The sequence below is a fragment of the Leptopilina boulardi genome, unplaced genomic scaffold, assembly GCF_019393585.1.
Source record: "Leptopilina boulardi isolate dan_hultmark-lab unplaced genomic scaffold, ZJU_Lbou_2.1 LbouV2_229, whole genome shotgun sequence".
Classification (NCBI taxonomy): domain Eukaryota; kingdom Metazoa; phylum Arthropoda; class Insecta; order Hymenoptera; family Figitidae; genus Leptopilina; species Leptopilina boulardi.
This window is the reverse complement of record NW_026137784.1, coordinates 283,798-310,794: the sequence shown is the minus strand read 5'-3', so window position 1 is coordinate 310,794 and position 26,997 is coordinate 283,798. Positions and strand designations below refer to the sequence as shown.

The 26,997-nt window shown below is 29.5% G+C and overlaps 1 protein-coding gene across 2 annotated transcripts; it reads right to left on the bottom strand.

The window, feature by feature from the left end:
* Positions 1-2,416: 2,416 nt before the first annotated feature.
* LOC127279980 (homeobox protein six1a-like) lies at positions 2,417-26,997 on the bottom strand. 2 transcript variants are annotated; one of them, XM_051302644.1, is made up of 5 exons: positions 25,697-26,997; positions 20,071-20,353; positions 18,472-18,706; positions 6,155-6,653; positions 2,417-5,892 (listed from the first exon to the last, which is right to left on the bottom strand). In XM_051302644.1, exons 1-5 carry the CDS (start codon positions 25,955-25,957, stop codon positions 5,623-5,625), a joined length of 1,548 nt encoding a protein of 515 aa, XP_051158601.1. In that variant the 5' UTR covers positions 25,958-26,997; the 3' UTR covers positions 2,417-5,622. The 2 variants fall into 2 exon arrangements, with proteins under 2 accessions (XP_051158601.1, XP_051158602.1); XM_051302645.1 differs by having other exon boundaries at positions 20,071-20,332.

The window sequence follows — 26,997 nt, the reverse complement described above, 5'->3', positions numbered from 1 at the left end:
CCTTTGGTGAAAAAGATGAAAAAAAACTTAGATTTAATTTTTAAAGAGATTCGATGTTTAAATATTTTAAAGATACAACAAAAATCCCTCTAAAAAGCTGCTTAAAATTAAAACTATTCTAATATTTTTAATTATTTTATTTTTAGATTTTATATTTAGTTTCCAAATTGAATATTCTAATAAAAGTAAATATATATACTTTTTATAGAAACATAAATAAATAATAATGAAAAATAGTTAGTTTATTAATAATCGCAAGAAATATGAATGCTTTGATTAATAAATATAATAATATAGGTTACAAAAAGATTGCAGTTATTGCATTAAATTTTAAATGAAACGATCCACACCGCTTTGCACACATTATAAGCGTGCTTGGACTCAGTTCCAAACTCGCATAAGAGCATTCTCCACAAGCGCCTACCAATATGTGCATCTGCTTTGGACTGCCTATAAGCAAGCGTATGAACCTAAAAATGTAAAGCCTATTAACGTGTTATTTCCCTTTTATCATTCATTTCCAAATTTTTCATCCTGGAGCGGCAAAGGTAGACTAGTTTGGGAATTATATCTAAATTACTAGTACTGGAGCCCAAAATTTTAAATCGGATTTCTCTGCGTGATTTGTACTTTTCTTGTAAATTCTCAGAATTTGGAAAAAGGGTTTACGATAGATATTGTGTGAAAGTGACTATATTTTTTTTTTTAATATTCTTGGAAATTTAACTGAAATGGAGCTATATAGTATATATGTTTTCTCTCGCGTTTGATAAATGATTCTTGACAGTTTTAAGATGAATCTAAATGGTGAGATGTGTTGAACCTTTTCATAATTTGTCGCTATTAGGTCAGCCTTTTCAGAAGGAGTTGTCTATTAGCATAATTGTTCACTTTTTATTTATGGCTTGATGATTTGATAAAGGTACATTTATTCCATACATGTTGTGTCTGTTTTCGAATATTGTTTTCTTTTCACAGAAATATTACTTGAATATGTTTTCATATATAAATACAGTGGATCTTGAATCAGTAATTGTCGTATTTAAAATAATTCACGGAGTCATCAGTAAAATAATTATAATTATTAATTAATTAATCATTAATTAATTAATTATTAATTAATTCTTAACAATTATATTTAATTATTTGTAATCAATATATTATATGTATCTGATTATTATATCAGTCAATTATTTTGTAAAATCCAATTTCACGCAGGTTAATTAATAATTTATTGTTAATAATTATTTAAAACTATAATACTTTTTTATTATAGTAGTTAATTATAATTAATTATTATTTAAGTAATGCAGTAAAAAAAATGGAATGAAAGTATTAAATTGCTAACGATCTCGAATTCGAAATCGCTGTAAAATCGATTTGTTTGCTTATATTTTAGAACACAAGTTGTTAGCAATAGGTATAAAGGTGCATCGTATGAAATCGATTCTGTACGATTTGCAACGCTTCCCGAGTTCCGTTCAGCTGGTTTCCGTTTATTTCGATGCGAAAAACGTATAAAACAAAATAAAATGACTCACTGACTTTTTTAATCTTCAATTTTTAAGTCTTACCGGAAAAACGACTGACAGTTTTATATTCTCAATTGTTTATCGTTTTTTGATTAGATTTATTATTATTCTTTTTTTATTATTTAGAAAATATTTAGAAATTAATGATAATACTAATAATTATTATTTAGAAAATAATACTAAATTATTATTTATAGAAAATAATACTATAAATTATTATTATTGATAATAATAATTATTAATATTAATTAATTATATATTAATATCTAGAAATAATTTTTATTTCAAATTTCTAATTGTCGAAAATTGTTGCTAATAAATTGTTATTGACAACGCGAATGTTCGCGTCTCTCACGCTATTCTCATAACTTCCACCTTCAATTATCTTTAACGATCTCTGGCTAGTGTTTGAATTTTGAACCGACGAGAAACGAATTGAAAATCAGTACAATGGAATCCATCGGGCGTATTGAAAACAGACAGAATAGACAGATGCGCTTTTTTCAAAAACGGTCGATCAAAAAGGATCTTTTATAGATACTGAAGATGCAACCCGGGCATCATTTAAAAAATCTAGTTCTCTCAGTCGAAATACAACGTAAAAAAGAAAATTATGATCTTATCGAAATAATTACCTTTTCCTATTGCAACTAAATCTTTTCTCCATTTTCTTTTGACCTCGTTACATATATTTTATTTATTATCTATCTTTATTTCATTAAAAAAAATTTGTTTAATAGTTAAATTCTTTTTTTCTATTACATTTTTTAAAATAAAATATATTTGATTTAGTTTTTAAATTGTTAATTTAAAAAATAATTTATTTTATTTATTTAAAATATAGGGAGGGAAATTTAGAAAAGAATTTTAAACAAGCAGGATAATAATTTTAAATAACATCAACTTTATTCGATACAGTTTGAATCGTACATCGTGACTTATTCCTCAGCACTTGGGCTTAATTAATTGTGCATCGTGGTAGGATTTAATTACATTTACAGCTAAGAGTGAGAAGAAACTTTGATTTCTTCCCTCTTTTTGTTTTTGATACTCCATATATCTTTTATTATTTCTCTCTTGGACACAATGGCTTGACGCATTAATATTCAGTTAATTGTGTCATTATTTTGTTCGTTGCAAGTTTTATTATATTGTGTATTTGAATTATGGATTTTTGTTTGTGCTTGAGTGGTTTGACGATTTTATTTTTGTTCTCCACGACAGCATTTGTCCGTTTTTGTTTTGTCTTTTTTCCTTTAATTTTTAAATGAACTTCCACTCGGCACAATGTACGGACATACTTTTGCATCATATATACATTATATATATATATACTCTATAGCATGTATACACATACTTAATTACTAATTTACGTACACTCGCACACGCGCTCTATGAATTGCTCCAAAATGTTGAGAAAATGGAAATTCTTTCCAGAACCGTATTTTAATGATTTTTAATGTCATGTGAAATATTACCACACAGTATGGTAAATTTAGTCATGTAATGTTAATTTTTCTGTTATAAATGAATATAATTTAGAATAAATAAATTTGGAAATAAATTTCGAAAGTGAAACTATATGTTTAAAATAATAATATTAAATAATTTCCATTTTTTTTGTAAATTGGAGCAAGTCATAAATTTTTTGGCAACGCGCCTGTGCTTTTGTGGCACTGCTTGTACGGCTCGTCGGCAGTCTTACTTTATTAATTACTAATAGGCATATGTAAATAATTTTTTAAAATTTTTTCTCTCGATTAGAGTATAGTCGTATCGTCATCGTCGTCTATGGGATTATTCTTTTTCATCCCAAAAATTGTACCATTTATTTTTTTGTCGAATTATTTAAAATAATTGTCACTTTCTTTTCTAAATTACTATATTTATTATATATTTATACTTTCTATAGGAAAATTGTTTTGGTACAGGAAAAAGACCTCTTTTGACGTTTTTCTTTTTTTTTTTTTTTTAAGCTAATACTAAATTCTTATCATCTAACAACAATGACTAATTTTTGAGCTACTAGTTTCGGGAACTACCGGGAGGTGAAAATTGAAAAATTATATATGCGTCATATTTATTTTTTTTTTGAAGAATTAAGTCGCGGTGATTCATCGTGTATTTAAAAATTAAGACGCGTCTCGGGAATGTTGTGTGCAATTCGAGCGATTTAATTGGCCTGAGCAAAAATTGTGCGTGAATTAAAATGCCTTTAAGTTTAAAGCGAATTGCTTATTCTCTCATATATTCTAAATTTAATTTACAATATAAAGAAAAGAAACGGTTTAAAATTTTTTTTTTTGTATCTTCATTATTTGAAAATTTATTAAATCTACATAATATTTTCAATAAAGCTAATAATAATAATGAAAGAAGTTAATTAAATTTTTTTTAGCATCTTAATTATAATTTTGATTTTATTTCACGATATGCATTCACTTGTGCTCCATTATTTTAAGTTTATTCAAACTTTTTAGATGATGCCAATGTTAAAAAATATTTTGTAAAATTAAAAAAAAAATTATTTGTATAATGTCTATAAAAAATATTTTTCAAATTCTATTTTTATTAGAAGATAAATAATAAATTAATGACATTTTTAAATGAGAAAAGTATTTATTTTAAAATTACAATTGTTTGTAATTTTTTTATTGATTTTTTAAATAAAAATTTTATTATATCTTTTGGTAATCGACCTCCCTCTTCGTTCCACGGGTTTTTTTTTATCTCATCATTTTTACATCTGTTAACGTATATTTTTTACACTGTTTTGTCCTTTTCTTCCGATTATAATCTAGAATTGTTATAGTATCGCATTTAACGGGATTTTCGATCATCTTCTTTGAGATAAAGTTTCAAAGAAACATGTTGTATCATATCTCTATATGATTTTGCCTTCCTTATAGTTTGCGTTCATATCTTTCTCCTGTCCTCATTTCATGTACTTTTTGTATTATATACAACTGTAAAAAAATGAAACTCAAAAATTCAAACGTCCGCAAATCATTTTCGTTTTTTTTTAAATAATAATTTATTTTCAATTTTATATTTTTGAATATGAATTATTAAATTCGATTTTTGAGAAATAGAAATTTGAGTTTGATATTATGAAAAATAAAAATGATTTGCTAATGGACAATTTGGACATTAGGTTTCGGCAAATGGATTTAACAAAGTGCGTGGATGCGTATACGTATATGTACTATCTACATATGTACAATGTAAACATAAAAGCGTACGTGGGAGTGTACAACAGCGGTGGTCAAAAATGTAGTCTTCAATTAACTTAATTATTGGAAATGAAAAAAAAATTTGTTGACAAAATGTCTTAGGAGTGAATTAAATGAATTATAATTTAACAAAAAATATCTTGTCAATGAAAAAATAGAATATATTTTAATTTTTCTATAATAAAAAGAAATAAATAAAAAGTAAAATATTTAAATTGAACAATGGAGAAAATTACATTTTAATATTTGTTAAAATAATTAAAGGAATTTTTCTACTCTTTTTTTTTTATAGAAGGTCAATGCATTTTATATAAAAAAAAGAGAAAAATTTATGTATTGTTTATGAAAATAAAAGAATATTTATGTCAACTTGAAAACAGACTGGAAATTCTGTATATAGATAAATAAATTATATATTTAAATATATGTACGATGAATAGTCGTACTTATGAGAAAACTGAAAATGCTAAAATGTCTTTTTCTATTGATCCGATAACGATGCTCAATTAAAAAAGAGCATCGACCGGTTTTTTATATAAATATATATATAGTTATACAATCTATTTTGTTTTAACTTCCGTAATATGAAGTTTTCAGCAATGAAATCTCGCAATATTAACAATTTAGTTTCAAGAATAATTTTAAATGAAATTATTAATTTTGTTTTACTGTAAATGAGAAATTTGAAAAGTTGTTGCTTTTTCATTTCGAATTAATTAGAATCGGATGCGAATTTTGTTGTGATTAAAAAAAAGATACCGAAGTTGAAAAATTGTATTTTTTTTTTTGTTCGCAAATTGCTTACTTCCCTAAGTCTTTTCCTGATTGCGATTACCCTCATTGCCTTGGGTCCAAAGTCACAACGAATGATAATCACCTAAAACGAGGCCACTCGGATAACCACCGTGTGGTGTTGACATCCCCATACCTTGATAGGAACCCATACCCATACCATTCATGGAAACGATGTTATTTGGGTTGACACTTGACATCGTATTAGATAACATTGTCGATGGACCCATGGGACTCAATCCGCCCATCGACGGCGCTATCGCTCCCATTTGCATTGGTGATGATGTATGGGGAAGGGACTTCTGTAGATCCGAGGTCGGAGTGATTAGATAGTCCTGAAAATAAGACATGACACATTTTTCAACCATTAACGTTTTCATCTTTATTATAAATAGTAACATCAACAGTATTTTTGTTTAAGAATTTTTTTTTTAAATTCAGATATGATTATTCCATAAAAATAGTTTGAATAGTCTATAGTCTAGTTCAATTCTACTTTCAGAATAATATGTTTTCGGATAGGTTGTTATTTCTCTTGTGTAATAAAAAATAAAATTCTAAAAAGAGGTACAGATTAGTATTTGAATAATTGCTAACCTGTGGGTAGTACTGGTGCATATAGTCGAGCTGTGTCTTTTGTTGAGCACAGCTGGATGGATGTTGTGCCAAGGTTGCCGTTGGATGAACAAGACCATGGGCACTGTGACCACCCTGTAGATGATGCTGTAACTGATGATGAAGATTTCTCTTATCATCACCACTCTCACTACTTGTGTCATGGGGTTGCATATGATGCGTTGAGGTATGAGAATGACTCAAGGTCGACGTGTGACCTTGATGATAGGAATGAGGACTCGAAACTGATACAGGATGTAGCAGTGGATACATATTTGACGCTTGTGGATGTTCCATTTGCTGTTGTTGTTGTTGTTGCTGCTGTTGTTGCTGTTGGACAGCACAAGAGGATGGTGTTTGAGGTGTTTGATCAATTAATTTATGTGATGGTGGTCCAATTGATAATTGTTTCGTGTCATCTCCACTTTCACAGCTCGAATCACCAAGAGTTCCACTGTTTCCCTTTTCTTCTCTTGGACCACTGAAATAAAAAAAAGAGATTTTGCTCATTTTTTTTATTTTGGTTTATATATATACGAGTGATAAAAATATGAACGGACCTGGACCAATTTTGAATGTAATTTATTGGCTTGTAGGTAATAATTAATTGTGTTGATTATAGTAGAATATACATATAGATAGGTGTCCAGGTACATAATTGGTGAGGATTTATGAGCAGAAAAAAAAGAGGAGACGCGCGTTTATGGGTGGATGACACCTGTGCCAGGCATGTATCAGACGAGAAAAGGTGAGAAAGGGATGGAGGAGGATGAGGTCCGATCACTCTCGGCCTTCTCGTAAACTTAATTTAGCCGGCTGGACCTCCTGGAAGTAGAGAGAGAAAGAGAGAGAGAGACTTATAACTGGTCCTTGTGTGTGAAGCCAGATTGCCAGGCACTTTCCTTCTCTCAACCTTTCGCAACTGTTAAGCGCTTGTTTTACAAGTCGTTTAGTTTGATATGGAATTGTCAGCAAGAGCGGGATGTTTTCTAGATTCTCTCGCGCTACCACTTAGATAAGGACTTGATTTGACATTCGCGAAGCTTGACATTCTTCTTTTTTTTGCTCTTCTTCTTTTCTTTTCTTTCTTTTCGTCATTTTATATATTTCAGTATTTCTTTTTACTGTTTTAAAAATATTCTTTAATCGAACCTATTTAAAATTAACTACTGGTGCGCCAATTTTTGGTATAAAAATCGTTTAGACGCACGTTATGGTGAAAATAATCTAGATTTTTTTTTTTTTTGACGCGAAAGGAAACGTGGATAAATTTATTATAAGATCTCGAAGAGATAAAGGGGTGTATACCTGGGGGTCATCTCTTTCTGGTTATATAGGTCCCCTGAATGCATAAAGGGTGATAGCAAAAAACGACACACGTTATATAGGTTTCAATTCGTCGGAACTTGGTCGATCTTTCTTGGGATCGCGAGGGTGTCTCTGGTAAATATAACTCTTCTCTGCGAACACCTCTTATAACGGGAGAAGAAACTATATGTCCATGTGCTCGTGTACACGTCACTGGATTTGTTGCTGTAACACTTATGTATAGGTGACTATATATATATATATACCCGTTTTCCCTTTAGATTTATAGTTACCTTGCATATTATATACCAAAAACCCCCACGCCATTCGATCTAAATTTTTCCACACAGAATCAATTCGTTATTGTTTTTTTTTCTAAACTTCCCGCAAACATTTGCCTCTTTCATTCATTTTTTTATTTAATTTAATAATTAACAGTGCAGAAAAGTATACTTTTATAGTGAGTAGCAGTGTTAAAAAACAGTTTAGAAAAGTACATTTTTCTGCACAGTGTGCAGTAGAGTTTTAATACCAGTGTTGAAGAGTAAAATTTTCTGCATACAAAACAGTGCGGGAAAGTTAAAAACAGTTGAGAAAAGTATATTTTTCTGCTTAGTATATGCAACAAAGTTAAGAATAGTATACAGAAAAGTATATAATTTTCCACATAGTATACAGAAAGATTATAAAAACTAGTGCAGAAAAGTAGAACTTTCTGCATTGTATGCAACAAAGTTCTACAAACAATGCAGAAAAGTATACTTTTCTGCCTAGTATGCAGTAAAGTTTTATTATGCAGAAATCAACAACTTTGTGCCGTATTTATATTAAATTAAAATTCCCTTTTTTCTTAATGGTGTTACTCAAAAATGTTTAATTCCTTTTTCTTGAAACAGAAAAAAATTTGCATATCAGACTGATGGTGGATTTTAGTATGTGATTGAAAATTGTCAATTAGAAATATTATTGAAAAATATTTCTTCTTTTTGTTTTTGTTAAGTTAAGGAAACTGTTTATATATATATATAGCTGTTCTTCTTTTTTGTCATATAAACTGCAGGCGTCGCATATTCTATATTGCATTCGTAAAACCACTGAGAGTACCCATTTTGGCTTCGTTGTAAAGTTACCTGAAATACGATTTAAGCCCGTCTATAGAGACAGACGACGATCGAGATTCGGATCAGAGAGAAGCCTTGGGGAATTTTTATTCATTGTCCAGCTCGTAAATTAACAAGTTATCTTGAAATTCCAAAAAGGCCTCTTCCAGCAGCCCAGTTGGGCGAGATTCACGCACTACTGTTGTAACGCATAGTCTTATATGATGAATCTTTGCACACCTCTCTCTCTCTCTCTCTTTCTCTTAAGACACACGGGAATTTAAATATCATCTGAATATTAAAAGAAAAAATGCACGAGAATTCCATTTAACAGTAACGTTCTAATTAACGAATCTTAATGAGTAATTAATGTTCAAAATAAATTTTTAAAAATTTATATTATGGTTTCAATTATTATGTTAATTATTCTAAGAATTAAATTCGTTTTCTCAATAAATTTTTTCTAAATGAATATTAATTATTTAATAAATTGAATTTTAAAAAATTAAATTAATTAAAAAATATAATTAGTCATATATATTTTTTTAAGTACTTGGGGGTATTTTTAGGGTGAGGAAAATGAGTAAAGAATATTAAAAGAAGTGTGAGGTGGGGTTCTGATAATCCTTTTTACGAGAAGGTCCCCGGCCTCTCGAGCCCTCGAAACAACCAGATCTTATCGCAGGCGATAAACTTAGCTACGAATTAGTGGAATCGCGACGCGATAAGATCTACGAATGCGTTTAGGCGCGCGCTGGCTTGGATTTATCGAGAAATTAAATTAGGAATTATGCTAATCGAGACCTCTGTCTCGTCTTTCTCTTTTTTTTTTTATTATTTATTTTTGTTTGTTTGTTTGTTCTATTTTCTCACACTAAAAACACACATACATGTTTTTACATTGAGAGCGAATAATTGAAAAGATATGCGGTTTATTTTTTTAAAGATTTATTTATTTTTTTAGGGTAATATTTTATAGAAAAGAAAATTGTACTTAATAATAAGAAAAAGGTTGAATTATTTTTTAATATTTTTGACGCATTTTAAACTGAAAGAAAAATATGATAAATTGAGAATAAACATAAAAGAAGGCCTAGGAGGAAAATTAACGAAGCGAAAGTCGTGTTTACTGAAACCAAAATTTATCTCGTGTTTAGATATAGGGCTTCATGTGGCAGGTGAGGCATTTATGGACCAGCAAAAGAAAATTATGAAGGGAAGCGCAGCTGATTCTATAAGTAGATAGGAAAAATTTTTACCGTTTAAAATAATAGGGAACCGACCTTCCGAAAACACATCGGAGGTAGCTTTGTTTACAAACTTTGATTTTTTTTTTGTCGATTTTTGCTACTAGTCGCCTTTCAATTTGAATAATCTGTTGGCTCGAATAGAAAACAGTTTAATTTTTGTTTTTTCAAAAATAGTTTTCGTTACAGTATATGTAAAAACTTTTCTCTCCATTCGAATGTTAGCAAATTTTATTTTTTCTTTAATGTCATCAATTGGTAATAAAAAAAAAAAATAACGGAAATTTAAATATCAAAAGAAAGTTAATATATTCGATGCAATCTGAAGAGATGTATATGATTTGTTAAGGACGTTATTACGTGATGGAAGTGAGCTTTAAGCATCATCAACCGCTAAATAATATACACATGTAGATAAAGAAGTTGAAGATATAGGGAAGACAGGTCCATGGAATATAATACAAAATAGAAATTTCAAAGGAAAAAAGAGTCAGTCGTGCGAGGGAATCGTGTTAAAACGCTTTTGGTGTTTCAAAATTCTTTAAGCCGGATTATTCTGTACCTGCCAATCGGTAGTTGGTTCTAGATTGAGAATACTTCACTATATTCTTATGGCTAAAGACTCTTTAAAAGAGGAAAAGTCGGGGATGCTCTCTTTATAGATAATCATTTCATCTAAATGACTGATTATGATTGTTATTGGAAGATATATTTTAAATATTGACAGGGGAATTTGAGTCTTCTAATTGATTTTCAAAATCATGAGATGTCATTCACTGATAGATGCTATAGTTTTAGATTAAAATTATATAGGATTTAATGGATTTTTCAATGTCGATGATGAAAATGCAGAAGTAGATGCAACTATTACACACGTGTGGTAACGTTCTCTTATAGTTAAAGTGGAAAAAAAGAAGAAGAAGAGAAAACGGGAATACACGCCCTTGTCTTTCCGTATTTACATAAGCCTTATGTTCATGCTAGCGAGTAACTCGATATCGTACAGCTACCCAAGAATACATGCGCTGTATATACGTATATATATGGTGCACGGATGCACTTATGGCTATATACTCATTTCAAAAATATATTCCCGCTGGATCCGTAACATCCGTCTAAGGAGGATTTTATTTTGTGTAATACGAGCAAAAGGCGATAATTCCCACATTTTTTTCAATTTACTCTCCATTTTTTCACTCTTAAATATATTCCGTTTTCCCTTTTTGAAAACATTTTTTTTTATTGTTTTGAAAACAGTATTATCCGTTTTGGAAAATCTATACTAAACTACAATGAAAAAACATACGTAAGTAATGTCACTTACTTATGTTTTTCCGTTATTATAGGGTAGAAAAAAAATTGTTTGTCCTTGACATTTTTATTTGATGACTTATCTTTTGAATACATATATGATAATATTTATAATGAAAGCAAGAATGTAAAGTATGTATGAATATATAGAATCTGCACAAGCTAAATTAAAGAGCATCTGTCAGACTTGCAGTTTATTACGTTTAGTTATGTTTTGAAAGTCCACTCAGCGAAACGTCAGTTTTCTTGAATCGAGACCACTTAATCGAGCCAGACAGCCTCGGACAAACTTAATTGCCTCATAGTATTACTAGGTCTATTACGTAATGCTCGCAAAAGACGTGAGCCTATGAAGGGTCTAAGGAAGCTATTAAGACGTCTAGTGTGCTACTCATCTTGTTACTATATTCATTTATATTCTCTATTTAATTTTTATTTTCACGTTTTCTCCTGATGGTAACTTTTGCTCCGGAAATAGAAAAAATTACTATACTGAAATAGTAAAGTTTTCTCCGGAAATAGTAGATATTTACGAAGTAAAAGTTGATAGAAACTCCAGGCAGCTTAGGATTTCCTATGGATGTATAGTAAAAGTTACTTTATTTTGGTTTTCCATTTTTCTGTAACTGTATGGTAAATTTTAACTAACAAAGTTTAATTTTACCATACTGTTTTGTAAATTTTTTTCTTTTAGATCCAGTTGAAAATTATCAGCACTGAAATAAAAGGAGTTCTCTAAATGTATATATATATATTATATGCAGATTTACAGAGTCGATATAGGAATGAAAGCAAAGTATAGGAACGCGCGAGCGCACACACGTGCGGGCACGTACGTTTGCATTCTGAGAATGCGTGCATGAATGAATGGCCCCCTCTGTCCCCCCTTCTCTTTTCTGACGGTACCATATAGGCTACCGTAGGGCTCCAAAATGAAGACGAAATATACATTTTTCTCCTGATTTTTTTTTTTTTTTTTTTTAAACTGCGACTAAAAAGAGATGTTGAATAGTTTTTTCGATTGCGCGCCTCTTTCGACAAACTTTCAGTCGATATGAACCCTATATATATATATGGCTGTCAAGATTTGACATAGGCCCTCTCGTCAAGGGGTTTTCTCCCCGTTCTTCTTCTTCTTTTTATTTTTTGCGCCACAGCAAAAATGGCTGAAACAAGCCAGACCACGATGGCTGACGAATCCCTCCAAGAATTTTTCTCAAAGGTCTTCCTTATGTACTTAGAAAAGACTTTTTTTTTATATTTTTAAAGTATCGTTCAAGAATAATTATTTTTTGTCATCACATTTTTGTTTTTTTATATTGAATATGTTTTTGAAAAATTTGTTTTCGATTTTTATATATTAGATTAGAGGTATTTAGTAATGATGTTGCTGTATACGTTATATACAACACTATATATGTGTATAATTTTACTTGAGTTGATTTTGCCAAGTCGTTAATTGGATTCAGGATTTCTAAATTAGAATACATCTTACTTCCATAAAGAAGACTTGTAATATATTGCTTTAAGGACACTCGACAGGTTCCTTTGTTTTCATTAATGCCTCTATAAAACGTGAACGATAAATTTGGCGCGTAATATCAACGTTGAATTGGCAATAAAACGTGTTTGGATTTCTGCCAAATATCGAAATTGACCACAATGTCGACCACGCGCACTGGTATAGTCTCGTTAGCATCCCGAGGTTAATCACGTCATTGCTATAATTGCAGTTAAAAATTCATCACTTCATCTACATTCTTTGATTAATGTACATATTCTTTTAATTAATTTTAATTATAAAATTTTTTGTAGGGAACAATAATTGTATATATATATATATATGAAAGAAGCATTAACATTGAAAGGTTTTTGAGATGTCGACGTTTTTAGTAAAGTTGTCGGCGCCATTGAGCTTTCAAGAAGAGTGGCAACGACAATATATATAAGGGGTGGGAAGCTTGGAAAAAGATAGCGCCACCCTTTGCGTCTCTGAGTCCTCATGCCCTTCCTGGAGAGTCAATATTGGCGCAGCCATTCCTCCCCCTTTTAGTTTAGTTTGGTTTCGTCTCGTCCGACCCCATTGCAACCCTCGCTTTTGCCGCAGGAGCCTCTACCACCCGGAAACCGGGTTTGCACCCCATACACTCGTTACGCCCGGCCCTCTCACTGAAACGCGCCCGCGCAAACCTCTTTCCATTATTTCTGTCTCTCTATATACACACACACATCTATACTAATAGTCGCGGAAAAGGAAATCTAAAAAAAAAATTATTGCCGTTAAATTTCTCGAAAATGACAAAAAATTAGATGTTCCATATATTCTGAAGTCAATGTAGCTTTTTTACTTTGGACGGAAGAATTATATATAAAATATAATTGAAGTTGATAATTAGAATTTCATATATATTTTTATTTATGTTTCGAAAAGTTTTGGTTTCTCTATTCATCAATTGGACAAGTTTACTTGGCAATATATATACATTGTAGGCGGATTTTTAATTTCTCGACACCAAAGTGGACGCATGTTCAATATGTATAAGTGTCACCTACGTTCAGAAATCAGCGATCTGTGGTCAGACTAGTCATAGACTAGGTATGCGACCTAATAAATGATCCGCGTGTGACTGCAGTTGCATATAGCCATATAAAGTTGTTTTTTTTATTTCATTTACTAATTTCCAAACACTTCAAAAAAAAATTTTTGTTATATAATCTTTAGTAAAATCAAACTTCTTTCCTATATATTCGTTGAAATTGATTAATTTTTTTCAGTCTAAAGTTTAGTTTTCTTTTGTGTTTTATTTTTCTCATTATATATGATTTGAATAAACGTATATTTAATTTTATCAATTTGACCAATAAATTGTTTTATATTTAGAATGCGACAAAGGCCTTTTATTTTCAACGTTTATGTTATATAGTCGCACTTGCGAGAATCTGTTCGAAGAAGACATCAATCGAATAGCACACGTCGTTTCCTGACCGATAAGATTCTCAACTTTTTATAAACAAAAGCCACACACACCTATAATATTGTATACGAAAAAAAAAATGTTGCGTCTGACTTTTTCTAATCTCATTCGTAATAATAACACAGAGAGTAAAATATAAATGCTCATATACTGATTCTTGTCACATTTCTGTCAACATTCGAATTATTATGATAAGAAAAAATAATGCAATTTTTTTTTTTTAGCAGAGTCAAGTGAATTTAAAGTGTCATAGAAATAATAAATTCACATAATTTTTTGGAAAATATTAGTTAAACATTTCTAGAGTTTATGTAAAATTCTTTGACTTAATTTTTTCCGTACAAAATTTTTTAAAAAAATGATGGTATATTTTGGGTGTAATATATAGTTATATTAGAAAAATGTGATCTATTATATTATGATTGAAACGCCCACGTCTTGCACGTGCTGCTACTGTTGATGATAATGACGATATAGGAAAAAAAAGCAGAGGGGTGGGAATGTAGGTACATTAGCCATATTTTATTGACACAAAAGAAGCCATTACTGGCTCATCCCTCTTTTCTTTCTGTCAAAAACTGATGGGCCATAGTCTTATAATACAAAAGCTGCTATCACGTCTAATTCTTCCTTTTAATGATGTAATAGATCCTGAGAAAATTTGGTATTTAACTGCAACGAAAATTTCAAAATTCTCATTTTTCGTTTTTATTTTTTTTAGTGAAAAAATAAGTAATTAGCAACTGAATCAATTCAGCAAAATTAGTGGAATCTGATTGAAAGAGACAAATCTGTTTTACCGATTAATGATAATGCAGATTTGACTGTTTTACCGATTAATGGTAATACAGATTTGACTGTTTGAATCATTAATAATTTTAGTGATTTTCAGTGGTATGTTACTGAATTTCAATGGAAATCTTATTGAAGTGCTTTAATTGATAAATTCCAACTATTTCATCTGTGAAATCTCGCATTTATTCAAATTTCGAGAGTAGAAAATTTCTTCGCATTTTCTTTTGGAAAACTAAAACATTTCCGTATACAATATGTTTATATATCTAGGTTATATATGTAAATTAAAGTTTACGCAGATGATTTGCATGTTTGACCATTGTGGAAAATTCTTCGTTGATGTCTTAAGTAAACGAATCCTTTTCTGTGCGTCTTATGTTTACGTACGAGTTACGAGTATTATTCTTAGTTCCCTCATCTGTGGATATATGAGCAGTTGGTCGTATACGTTATATTTTTGTTTTTCGAAAATTGAAAGTCAGCATCTTTCAAGAGCAATGTCGTAAATGCACATCTCATATGTATGCAGTAAAATCTTGTCGTAAAGAAGTTTTTGTGATGAGAAACATTGCGCGCAAGGCGTCAACCAATGAGATCCGTTTTCATATGCGGTGGTTTAACTGCAACGAAATGATTAGCCTAAAATCGTTTTGCTTTTACGAACTATATATATATATAACAGGTTCCAGCCAGGATTGTTAATTGAAAAGATTTATATTTTGTTTTCTTTGATTATTAAGAATCATAACATAATAATATTTTTTCATCTAATGTGAGCATATATTTATCGTTAGATTAAAAAAAACTTTTATCGTAAAGTGAATAAGGAATAAAGGCGAATTCGATAAGGGCTTATTAGTAATTCAATATCACGCAATTGTTGACACTCTTTTGTAGCAATAAAGATAATATACCTCCGGTGAAGTTGCATTGACTGCAACTTTATGGTCATTATATGTTATGAAGAAGATTGAGATGGATAAATAAAATATTTAAGCGCGAACCACACACAGTTTTTTCTTTTGCGTCGTGTCTCCTATCAAAACGTATATATATAGAACACACACTACTTTTTTTTCTTGGTACAGTATCCGGTAGCGAGAACGTGCCAGAGTGAAGGAATCGCAAACGAAGAATATGGCAATCGTCGGCTCTTTATCAGAGATAAATAATAAGAAAAAAAAAAGATGCTGAATATGATTTGCCAAGTTATGACGGCGCCGTTTCTAGATTTTTTTCTCCTCTCTTTCTATATAAGTCACCTATTCATCGTCTATAGGCCACACTTGGAGAGATACATTTAGTCAAGTCAGATTAAGATTTACGCATCTATAGGCCCCCAAGGCGTTCGTTTATGTAAATAATATATATATTTATAATTTATTGGCTGCTTTATCTGCTCTCGCATAAACATGATAATTGTCCATATTTTTTTGTAGTCTCTTATTATTTATCCTCGAAGTAAAATTTCTACTGAAATCCTGTTATATTTCACTGAAAATTAGTGGAATGATTAAAACAGTCAAATCTGTTTTACAGATTAATGATAATGCAGATTTAACTGTTTTACCGATTAATGGTAATGCAGATTTGACTGTTTGAATCATTAATAATTCTACTGATTTTCAGTGATATGTTACTGAACTTTAGTGGAAATTTTACTGAAATGATATGAAGAAAATAGTTGTAATATATATAGAGAGAGAGATGAGAGAAAATTTCTTTTTGAAAAAAACTGTTGCACGCGCGTGTTGACATTAAATCTGGTGAGCGTTAAATCGCACGTTTGATAAGTGCGCCCTAGAGAGCTACGATAAAATAGCGGGTGTTTCTTTTTGTCGGGATAACGCCCACGAGACGCCTCTATCCCCAGGGATTTTTTGAACGCCGCGCACATATTCACTTATAACTTCAAAGCTTTTCTCATTTACTTCATTTATCGATCAAATTATGGTATTCCATTGAAAGTTCCTCTCGTATAAATTATGCCATCGTGTAATTTAAAAACTAGGGACGATTTATACAAATCTAATAATTATTTAATTTATTATTCACTATTATTATTTGATTATAAATATTTATTTATATTTCTATAATAATAAATATAATTATTTAATTAATTGTTATAATAATAATATAAATTTGTCATTGAGTTATATGAATTGAAACTAGAGATTGAATATAAGCTATGGGAAATATTTAGTGAGTTTTGAAAAATATGACATGTTAATTATATTTGTAAAGTTGAATATATTAATTTGATATGTATTTTGAGATGGTTTGGGGCAAATTGATCGAGAGAGCGGTGTGTATATTCGACTCTTTGTGGGATTTCATGTAATTAATATACGCGCACTGGCGAATACAGTAAATGTCCACACGCGCGCAGGTTACCGAAAATCTATATATATTGAATACGCGACTGCTATATATATATATATGTATATATGATTATATATACTGACTGATGCTCCTTCGAATCCGGCAAAAGGTCGCTTCTCTATTCTATGGGAATACACAGAAGCCATAAAGAAATTCGATACGTTGTTCCCCGTGGTGTCTATGGTCCACCAATAGTGGTCATATAGTGCTTCCCACTTCCTCCCTCACCTTTTAATTTCCCTTTTTTTAATTTTTTTTTTTTTTTTAATAAACGTTTCTTATTTTTGAATATTTTATTTAATTATATAAGGGTTATTAATTTTTATCGCCTAAACTAATGTTCATGAATTAATTAATTCCTCTGTTGTATTATTATTTCTCATTTTCAAGGTGTCAGTTTTCATAATATTATAAAAAATTTCAAAGAAGATCAAATTATATTCTTATATAGGAAGGAATTCTTGAATTTTTGGTTGCGTAATTTATTAGAAAAAAAGAAATAGAAGAGAATTTATTTTTCAATGAATGTTACGAATTATTTAGAATTTTTTCTGAAAAATTGTGCTTTTTCACAGCGGGAGAATATCGTTACAAGCTTTGAACTAAAAGTCAAGCGTTTACTCTCGGTCGAATCTAAAATCAGATCTGGAGCAACGACCTTCGAAAGAACACGAACCGACTCTTTCTGTCCCTCAATTCGAATGTTTCTTTATATGGTTAAACCATTCCCGGAAATTTTTTTTTTATTTTGACAAATTTTGTGGTTTTGATTTAGATTTTTTTGATTTTAATCTTCATTTTTGTATTAGTTGAATTTTTGGTTTGTGTGTTTATCTGATTTTTTTTAGTTTTTCAAGGACTGTGTAGTTTGTCGTTAAAAGGAATCCGTACGAAAAAGTTTCGATGAAATTTCTTGGTTTTGTAGTTTTTGAACTTTCGAACAGAAAAAGTAAATGGCAAAACGAATGATCCTCTTTTTATCATGTTGAAGAGTGTATAGAAAAATTAATTTAAAATCAAAGGATGAGTATAGGCAATTGTTTAGACCTTGAATATAAATTTGAACCGGATATTAAGGAGCGTTTGGTCTATGTTCGCATCCTCTATTCCATGGATGGATGATTTTGTAAACTGCAACGAAGGTATACATTATAATGTATAATAAAATGAATGCGACTTACCTATGCTCAGCAGCTCGATCTCGTTGTCTTCGATTCTTAAACCAATTGCTAACTTGAGTTGTAGTGAGACCCGTATTTTCAGCTAATTCCCGTTTTTCTCTTGGAGATGGATAAGGATTTGCAGCATACCAATCCCTAAGAATACTCCTCGATTTCTCCTTAAAGCAATACGATGTCTCCTCCCCATCCCAAATTGTTCTTGGTAACGGGAATTTACGCCTCACTCGATATTTCCCTTTATAGAAAATTAATTTTAAATTCTATTATTTCACTCTTTATATAATCTATCTAATTAGTGATAAAAAAAAATGATACATTTGTTCTAAAAGTGGAAATTGTAGAAAATATGAGAGATTTTGAGAAGATGATTTTGAATTTCTGCGAAAAGATTTGGTATGGCACACGTGTGCATGAGGTTTCAGTGATCACAGAAACGCACACGTTTCATATTGTTCAAAAGCATTTTATACTCAATCCGCGCTCGAGTCAAGTGACGACGAAGGTTTCAGTTGCCAAAAGGGATGACCGGAAGAGAGAGAAAACGACGTCTAATGTAAGGGATCTAATTGGTTTGCCGGTTCGTTAAAGTCTCCCGTGTCTGTCGCACTTGCTAGCATTCGTGAATTGTCGTTTGGAAATGAGGTCGTGAAATAAAATTGGCTGCCGCGCGAGTACTCGAGAAGAGCTAAGAGGAAGCGAGAAAAAAACAAACAAAAAAAAATATAAAAGAAACATATATGACCAAAAAACAAGATTGAATAACTTATAACTCTATTGATTTTTTAAAAGAGAACAAAATTTTTTAACTTTAAAATTGGGTAAAATATTTATTTTGCAAAAACGTATTTTGACTATAAATTAATAAATTATAATGTAATTTTTAAATTATTTATATATTGAAAAATTTATAAGAATATAATATATACTTTTAAATTCGTTGAGTATTTAAAAAAAAAATTTGAGAAACAGAAAACAATATAACAAAAATAGATAAATACTTACTGAAAATTCATTAAAATTAGTGATTTTGGAAAAAGGCCATTTGGCATTATATTTGAGATTAGAAACACAGGTTCAATGGTCCGTGCTAAAAATTAATCTGTCACAAAGCATTTTACTGCACTGAAAATTATATACTGCTAAAAAAATAAATATGATGAAGTAAAATTAAGTCTCTGATTCTTGAAGATGATATATTTACAGATTATCTTAACGAGAGAAACGCAAATGAATAATTTTTACCCTCTTTTGATGATTGAAAAATTTTGTTTCTTTTTATAATAGGATTTTTTATTTACGAACTGTTTATAAAAATAAATTCTACTACATATACCTAGATAAATTTACAATTCCAAATTGTAAATGATACTAAGTGAATAGTAGAATCCACAATTTAGAATTGAAAGTTTTACTAAATGGATAGAAAAATTTACCATACCATAAATTGTAAATGGTACTAAATGGATAGTGAAATTTACAATTCTAGTTTGTAAATACTACTAAATGGATAGTATATACTTTACAATCCGAGATACTAATTTCTGATTGTAAATATATTTTGATTTTATTTATGAAAATAAATTTTAAAAAAATACTAACCAACAGCACCTAGGGGTCTTCCTCTTACTTTTTCGGACTCGATGTAGTGTGCGGTGAGCCATAGTGCTTGTAGTTTAGGATGATTGTGCGTGCTAAAATTGTGGCTTTCCAATAATTTGTAGAGCTCCTTAAAATTTCCCCGATGAAAGGCTACGATTGCTTTTGCCTTGAGGACACTTTCGTGACGATGTAATCGGGCACATCCGGGCAGTGACCATAGAAACCTGCTAAGTCTCTCCACTGATCCCGACTGCTGGAGAACCTGGACAGATGACACCATCGCCTTGAAGACGATAGACAGGAGGGGCACACTGTTAGTCGACAGAACTCATCCCCCGATCTCCTTCTTACTCTAGCGTATCTTGCATATACTATTTTTTTATGGAATTTTCTTTTTTTTTTTTTTGATCTTGTTTGTTTTTTACGATATTTTTTTTAAATAACAGAGCTTTATTTTAAACCTCGAATACACCTAAAGAAACGTTTTTTTTGAAAATTTCATTTAAAAAGAAAAACAAAATTTTTTTATTTTCAGTTTTTGAAAATATAAAAGTTTTATTCGATTTTTATAATGCTTTTTTCTAATGATGTTTCTAATTTTAAATAAATTTTTTCTTTTTTGTTTTTATAACAAAAAAAATTGGTAATCAAAAATTATCGTTGCAAATAAAAAAAATTTAAAGTAACTTTTACTCAGCATCTCTGTTAATTTTTACTCCGAAAATAGTAAAATTTACTCCTGAAATAGTAAAAATGATTACGTAAACAGTAAATTTTACTATATTTCGAGAGTAAAAATTGACAGTAATTAAACAAAAATTTTTCGCGTTTCTTTAGGCGCGATCAGTCTGAAGGGGATCGTTTGTTAATTAAAAAAAAAACGAAAAGTACTCTTTTATTATAGTTTAGAAAAAGTTTCTTTTTTTGGCATTATTTCAATCAACATTATTAAAAATAAAATAAAAACTAACCGATGAAGGCTTATAAAGTCGTCGACCTATAACGAGATCTTAAGTGAGTCAATAATTGGTTTTGCTTCCGATTACTCGTTGACAAAACTCACCTCGAGGGGCAATTAAATCAAGATTGTTCGATAAAGGGTGATGGGTTAAAATTAAAAAAATATATATATAATTCTAAACGTCAATGAAGAACAGATATAACTAAATTTAAAATGAAAATATATAATATTATTCGATTTGATTAATATTAATCACTATTATCAATAACTCAAATGTATATTGAGTGAGAGATATATATGAAAATTCTAATGAAGAACTGTTTATGAAATCACCCTGTATATCAATTAATCGTTAGAAATAAAAAATAATATAAAAAGGTGCGAGTCGTTTTCCACGAAGACGATCCCCGACAGGCATTCGAAGAACATGCAAATTTGCTCGGACACTTTTAGTCCCAAACCGTGAGAAAAACGTGTCGTCGATCAATTTAAAATAATTTTTTTTTTTTATTCTCCAGAGGTCAAACATTATTATTCGTATATGACATACAATTAATTTTGTTGAACGATTTATTCTTTGTTAAAATTGATTCAAAATTTAAAAAATGTTTTGTCATTTTAATGAAAAATGAGAATTTTTAAATTAAACTTCAATATATTTATTAAAATTTATCTATAAATCTGAATTATTATATTAGTAAAATTTTATTATAGTGAAAAAATTTTAATTCATAAAAAAAGTCAGTCATTGATTCAAATTTGTTGGAATTTTTTTACTAATTCAGATTTAGAGAATAGTAAAGAATATTTTTTTTTATTTTTGATGTTAAAAAAAATAAAAGTTTTATTAAAAAAAAAAGGAAATATTTTTTTTTGGTAACGATACGTTTTCTTTCGGCGGGTTTCAAATATATAATTTAGGAATACAAGACAACTGAAGCTCCCACGTCAGACGGAAATATTTTCTCAAAAGAAAAAAAAAAAAAAAAGAAGACGTTAAAAATAATCAGTGACATTTCAATTCCCTTTCGAAACAACTCCATAAATATCCGTCTAACGTAGGTAAGGAGTTATAACGTCTAGCAGTGTACAATAATTTTATTAGAAAATCATCGCATTCGTTCAAGAAACATTAAATTATATATATATGTTTAGGGTGTAATAATTTTGCTCAACATTCAACACATATTTAGCAAAAAAAATTCTTTGATTTTTTATAAATATCATTTCAGTTCAGGATTATTTATTTGAAAAATTATAGTTTAAATTTTATATTTTTTTAATGACCAATTTTTTTACTTAAATTTATTTTAAAAGAATAAAGAATCATGTTAAATAATATAAAATTCTGGTAAATTTTTAAAGAAATGTTTTTTTTTTGGATCAAAGAAGATTTTCTGTTAAATTAAGGAATTTTTTTTGTTTCTGTCGTAAAAAGCAGTATTAATTTTAAAACGATAAAATAATATCCAAAAATTAAAAAAAAAAATTATCATCTTTCTATTTTCTATACTTCTTTATTTTTACAACAGGAAATAAATTTAACTTTAGAAACTATAAAAATTTATAAATTAATAAAATGACAGCCAGTATTTTTTGAAATGGAAATAAACATTTACATATATAGTTTCTTGATGAAAATTAAATAAAATTTATTTGACTTTTTTCCCTGTGAATATGTTCAATTTTCTTGAACATTGTATATTTAATTAATCTTGACAATTTACAGTTATATCTTAAAATTAAATTACAATTTAAAGATAAAACGAATGATAGAAATTGAATTTGAAGAAAATTGAAAGTAGCAAATTTGCTTTCATGTAAAGAAAATTTAAATCAGTCAGTAACCTTTTATATATTTTTTTAATGATAAAAATATTTACATCACTTGCAATTTATGTTATTCCGAATCGTGAGATTTATAAAAAAAACTATTCTTAAAATTTTAAACCAAAGGAAGAAATTATTGAAATTTCTTTTTCTATTTTAATATTTAGAGAATATTTGTTTTCAATTTCCTTTTTCCAATAAATTAATCTTCGATTTAATTTAATTTAAACCAATTTTTTTTTATTTATATTGAAAAATTGTCTATAGGCAATATGTGTGCATTGCTTGTTTTTATCACTAACAAGTGATGCGGGTTAAAATACTTGGTGAAGCTATAAATTATTTGTACAAGTCTTGGAGGTTTATTAAATTGGACATTAAATCTTTCAAATTTAGTTTTTAAAATGAAAAAAAAAAATAATATCGTTTCTTTTCCGAAAGATTTACTATAAGATAATATTTAAATATTCATTTTACTCTCTCCAAATAAATATTGAGTCACGCAACAAACTAGCGTTATACGAAAAAATACACCGCAACCGGAAATGTTATATGTGCGAGTAATTTATGCTAATTATTCTTGTACTGCGATAAGTTATCATGTAAAATAGATTTAAATTGACTGTTCGATTTGTTTAACAGCCTTAATTGCATTATATTCTTCTATATCAAAAGTTTATATCTTTTATCTTCCTTTTATAACATTCTATAGATTTTTAAATTAATATTATACTTATCTTTAAATTAAACAGTTTAATACATTCATATAATAAAAATAATAATAATATTTATTTAAAAGAAATTTTTGTTTATACATACGGGGAATAAAGGAATAACAATAATTACGATGAATAATTACGACTTATATAATTTTATAGTGAATTAAATAACTTGTATCTAGTTTGGAATTCAATGAATGGTACGTCATTTAAACAAAATGTATTTTTGGACTCATGCCAATCGTTTACTACTGAGTTTAAAACCCACACAAATTCCTATAGACTTTGATAAAAAAAAAAAAAATTGGTTTATAATTTGAACTTGTGTTTCGATTATAAAAGACAATAAAATTATTTAGAAAATCAATAAATGGGAAAAATATTTTTAAAAAGAATATACGGAAGCTATGCGGTATAAACTGCAAGAGATCGAAGGCCAGGTGGTTTCAATCCAAGTTCTATCATCAATGTTGTCAAGATTTACTTTAAACATGTAAAACAATCTTTTGCGCGTAAAAGAGAAATTACTAGGAAATTTTCTTGTGGCCCCCTTTTGTTCATAATGATAATAATAAAAATAATAATATAATATAAAATAATATATATACATAATATCCGTAATCTTGATTCATCTAAATTGTTTTCGTCAATAATAAACAAAAAAAAAAAAAATAAAAACTTATTTTCAAAAAATACTATGGCTAACATTTTAAAATAGAAAATATTTTTTATTTTTGAGTTAATAATAGTCTATTATAGGTATAGTATAATTTTTATAAATAGAATAGAGAATATACAATTAGAAGAGTGTCAGAAATTAGAGCAACAAGTTTGAAGACGAAGTGATGATCATTAATGTCATATTTACACAATACCAAAAATTTGGCACTTTAAATTCTTGTCGCATATAAATTTTGACCTGCTATTGTAAATATATAAAAATCAATTTTACTGTTCAGACTATTGCTAAATATATATTCACGCAGTTATTGTCTGCTTCAAGTACAAATATATATATATATATATACACACGTGCGGATAAATTTTGCTTCAACGAAATGGGTCTCGTTAAAAAAATTTGCAATTTTAAAAGAAGTTTATAGTTTTGATTATTTCATCTATAATGAGTTATAGTACAACCAGAAAAAAGATTTCTTTGATTCAAAAAAAATCAATATCTTTGACAAAGTTTTCTTTAATATAAAAAAATTTTTTTTGTTTCCAACAAATTATCTTTGATATCAAAAAAAATTATCATCGTTTCAAAAGAAATTTTTTATTTAATTCAAATAAATGTTTCTTTGACGCCTATATCAGTGTTAGAATTTCTTTGATTTAATATTTCTTTAAAGAAAATTTCTTTGATTCAAAGAAATCTTCTTTGAAACTAAGAAGTTTTTTTTGTTTCAAAGAAAATTTTATTTTGAATGAAAGAAAACAAGTCAAAAAAATTGGTTTCTTTAAATGAAAGAAATTTTTATAGGTGTATTGATCAACATCAGCATATATTAATTTGCATCAATATCAGATTGAAATAATCGAACCATTATATTTACCATATATATATTTAAACTTCCTTAGAAGCTATATACCCAGCACCTGAACTTGCAGCAATGTTTGCAAAATTCTTGCAATATTTACAGAAATCGTGGAAACATTGAGGCAATGTTATAGCAATATTGCGACAATTTTAAATGCTACTGTTTAAAATAATGTTCCCCGCAGATATTTAACACGGATACGGATACTTAATACGAATATTTTTATTATAAAAGCATTGATTTTGAATAGATAAAGATGCACGGAGGAAAATGGAAAAACGAATAATGTAAATTTTACTAGAAAAATAAAACCAAAACTATCCGCAGTTTCTGAGCATTTCTGCGTCTATTTTTACTCCAGAAAGATTATAGTAAAATTTACTATATCCGAAATAATTTTTACTATATTTCACAAGTAAATTTTACTATTTCTGGAGTAAAAATTGCCAGAAATTGCGGACAGATCAGATTTTACTTTTAAAGTATATAGTAATAGTTACTTTATTCGTTTTATCCATTTTTCTCTGTGGAGATGAGAAATGGTTGTTATTGAAAAAAGATGTGAAAAAACATACCTCGCAAACACATGCGACTTGCTCCTGTGTAAATCCAAAACTTGGCAATTGACCATTGCCGACGGCACCGCCACCGGCGGAACTCGCTGGACTGTCTTGTGGACTGTATACAGGGAGAGATAAACTCTCCGCTGGTCCAGATGAATGAGTTAAAGGCGCTGGAGTGCCCCTTGGACTGTAATCCGGCGTTGATCCAAGGACATCTGAACTGCTTGACGATGCCACTAATCCGGCACCGCTAACTCCTCCGTAGGCCATCATTGCCTCATCTCTTGATACACTAACACTTTCCCCCCCAATTCTATTATTCCTTCCACCCTCCACTGTGAATCACATTAAACTTTTGTCCACTCACCCTTGACAAATTATTATCTCTCTGGAAAATAAGAACCCGTTTTTGCACTCGCGACAATCAACACAAATCTTCATTGAATTTTATGCCTCATCATCTCTATTATGATTTTATCCTCGATACTTTCAGGTCCTTTTTCCCTCGAATATATTCTTCTATTTCCATCTTCTTTGAGAAATTATTTTGCCGCCGGTGAATTATATAGAAGCTGTGATATTTTTAGGAAGCTGTGAGACCCTACTATCAGTATCGAGTATATAGTGTTCTTATTACTCCGGTTACTATATATATATATTAGAGAGGATAATCCCGTCTCCTGGGGATTCGTTTCCTTAAGGACTTTCGCGCCTCATACAAGATCGATTGTCTTACTGCGCGTGGGCAGATCCGATTTCGATTAAGACACCTTCTTTCTCTTTTCAGAGATATATATATATGTATCTCTCTTTCTCTTGGGCGCGCAGCTTTCGATCGACTTACTTCCCGAGTTGAAAGAGAGCGAATAGTGATCCGCGCTGGGTCTCGTATTTCCACGGGCAGAATTACGCTGTATTTATAGATGCCTGGCTTCCAACGCGAACGCACCGGCTATTATTAGGATCGCGTGTGCAACTTGTGTGTAAATGTGTGTGCCGGCGCACAATTCGCAATTCTAACTAAACGCAAAATCACTTATTTTCCAATACAAAATTTTCTTATCACTATTCTCTGCCGGGAAATTCCAATGACACTCTGTTATCACTTGTCACCATTGTGTCAGAATAAATTAAAAAAATTTATCCATTAAAATTTTGTTTATTAGTTTTGAAAATTGTTGTCTTTTTTTAGGGATTATTTTTTGAGGGGGTTTTCCTTTTGTTTTTGTTTTTTTTTTTTGAAGGTAATCAATTTATTGACAAGAGCCCATCAGCAACACTCGTCCAAATAGGAACCGGAGAAGACTGCCGGT

What these genes read in the sequence shown, in the direction of transcription:
- LOC127279980 (XM_051302644.1), bottom strand. Translation starts at nt 25,957, where the DNA reads ATGATGGCCTACGGAGGAGTTAGCGGTGCCGGATTAGTGGCATCGTCA. An exon ending in AAGACCCCTAGGTGCTGTTG is followed by an intron (nt 18,707 to 20,070) that starts GTTAGTATTTTT and finishes TTTTCTATAAAG; the next exon opens with GGAAATATCGAGTGAGGCGT. An exon ending in TGCACCAGTACTACCCACAG is followed by an intron (nt 5,893 to 6,154) that starts GTTAGCAATTAT and finishes TCTTATTTTCAG; the next exon opens with GACTATCTAATCACTCCGAC.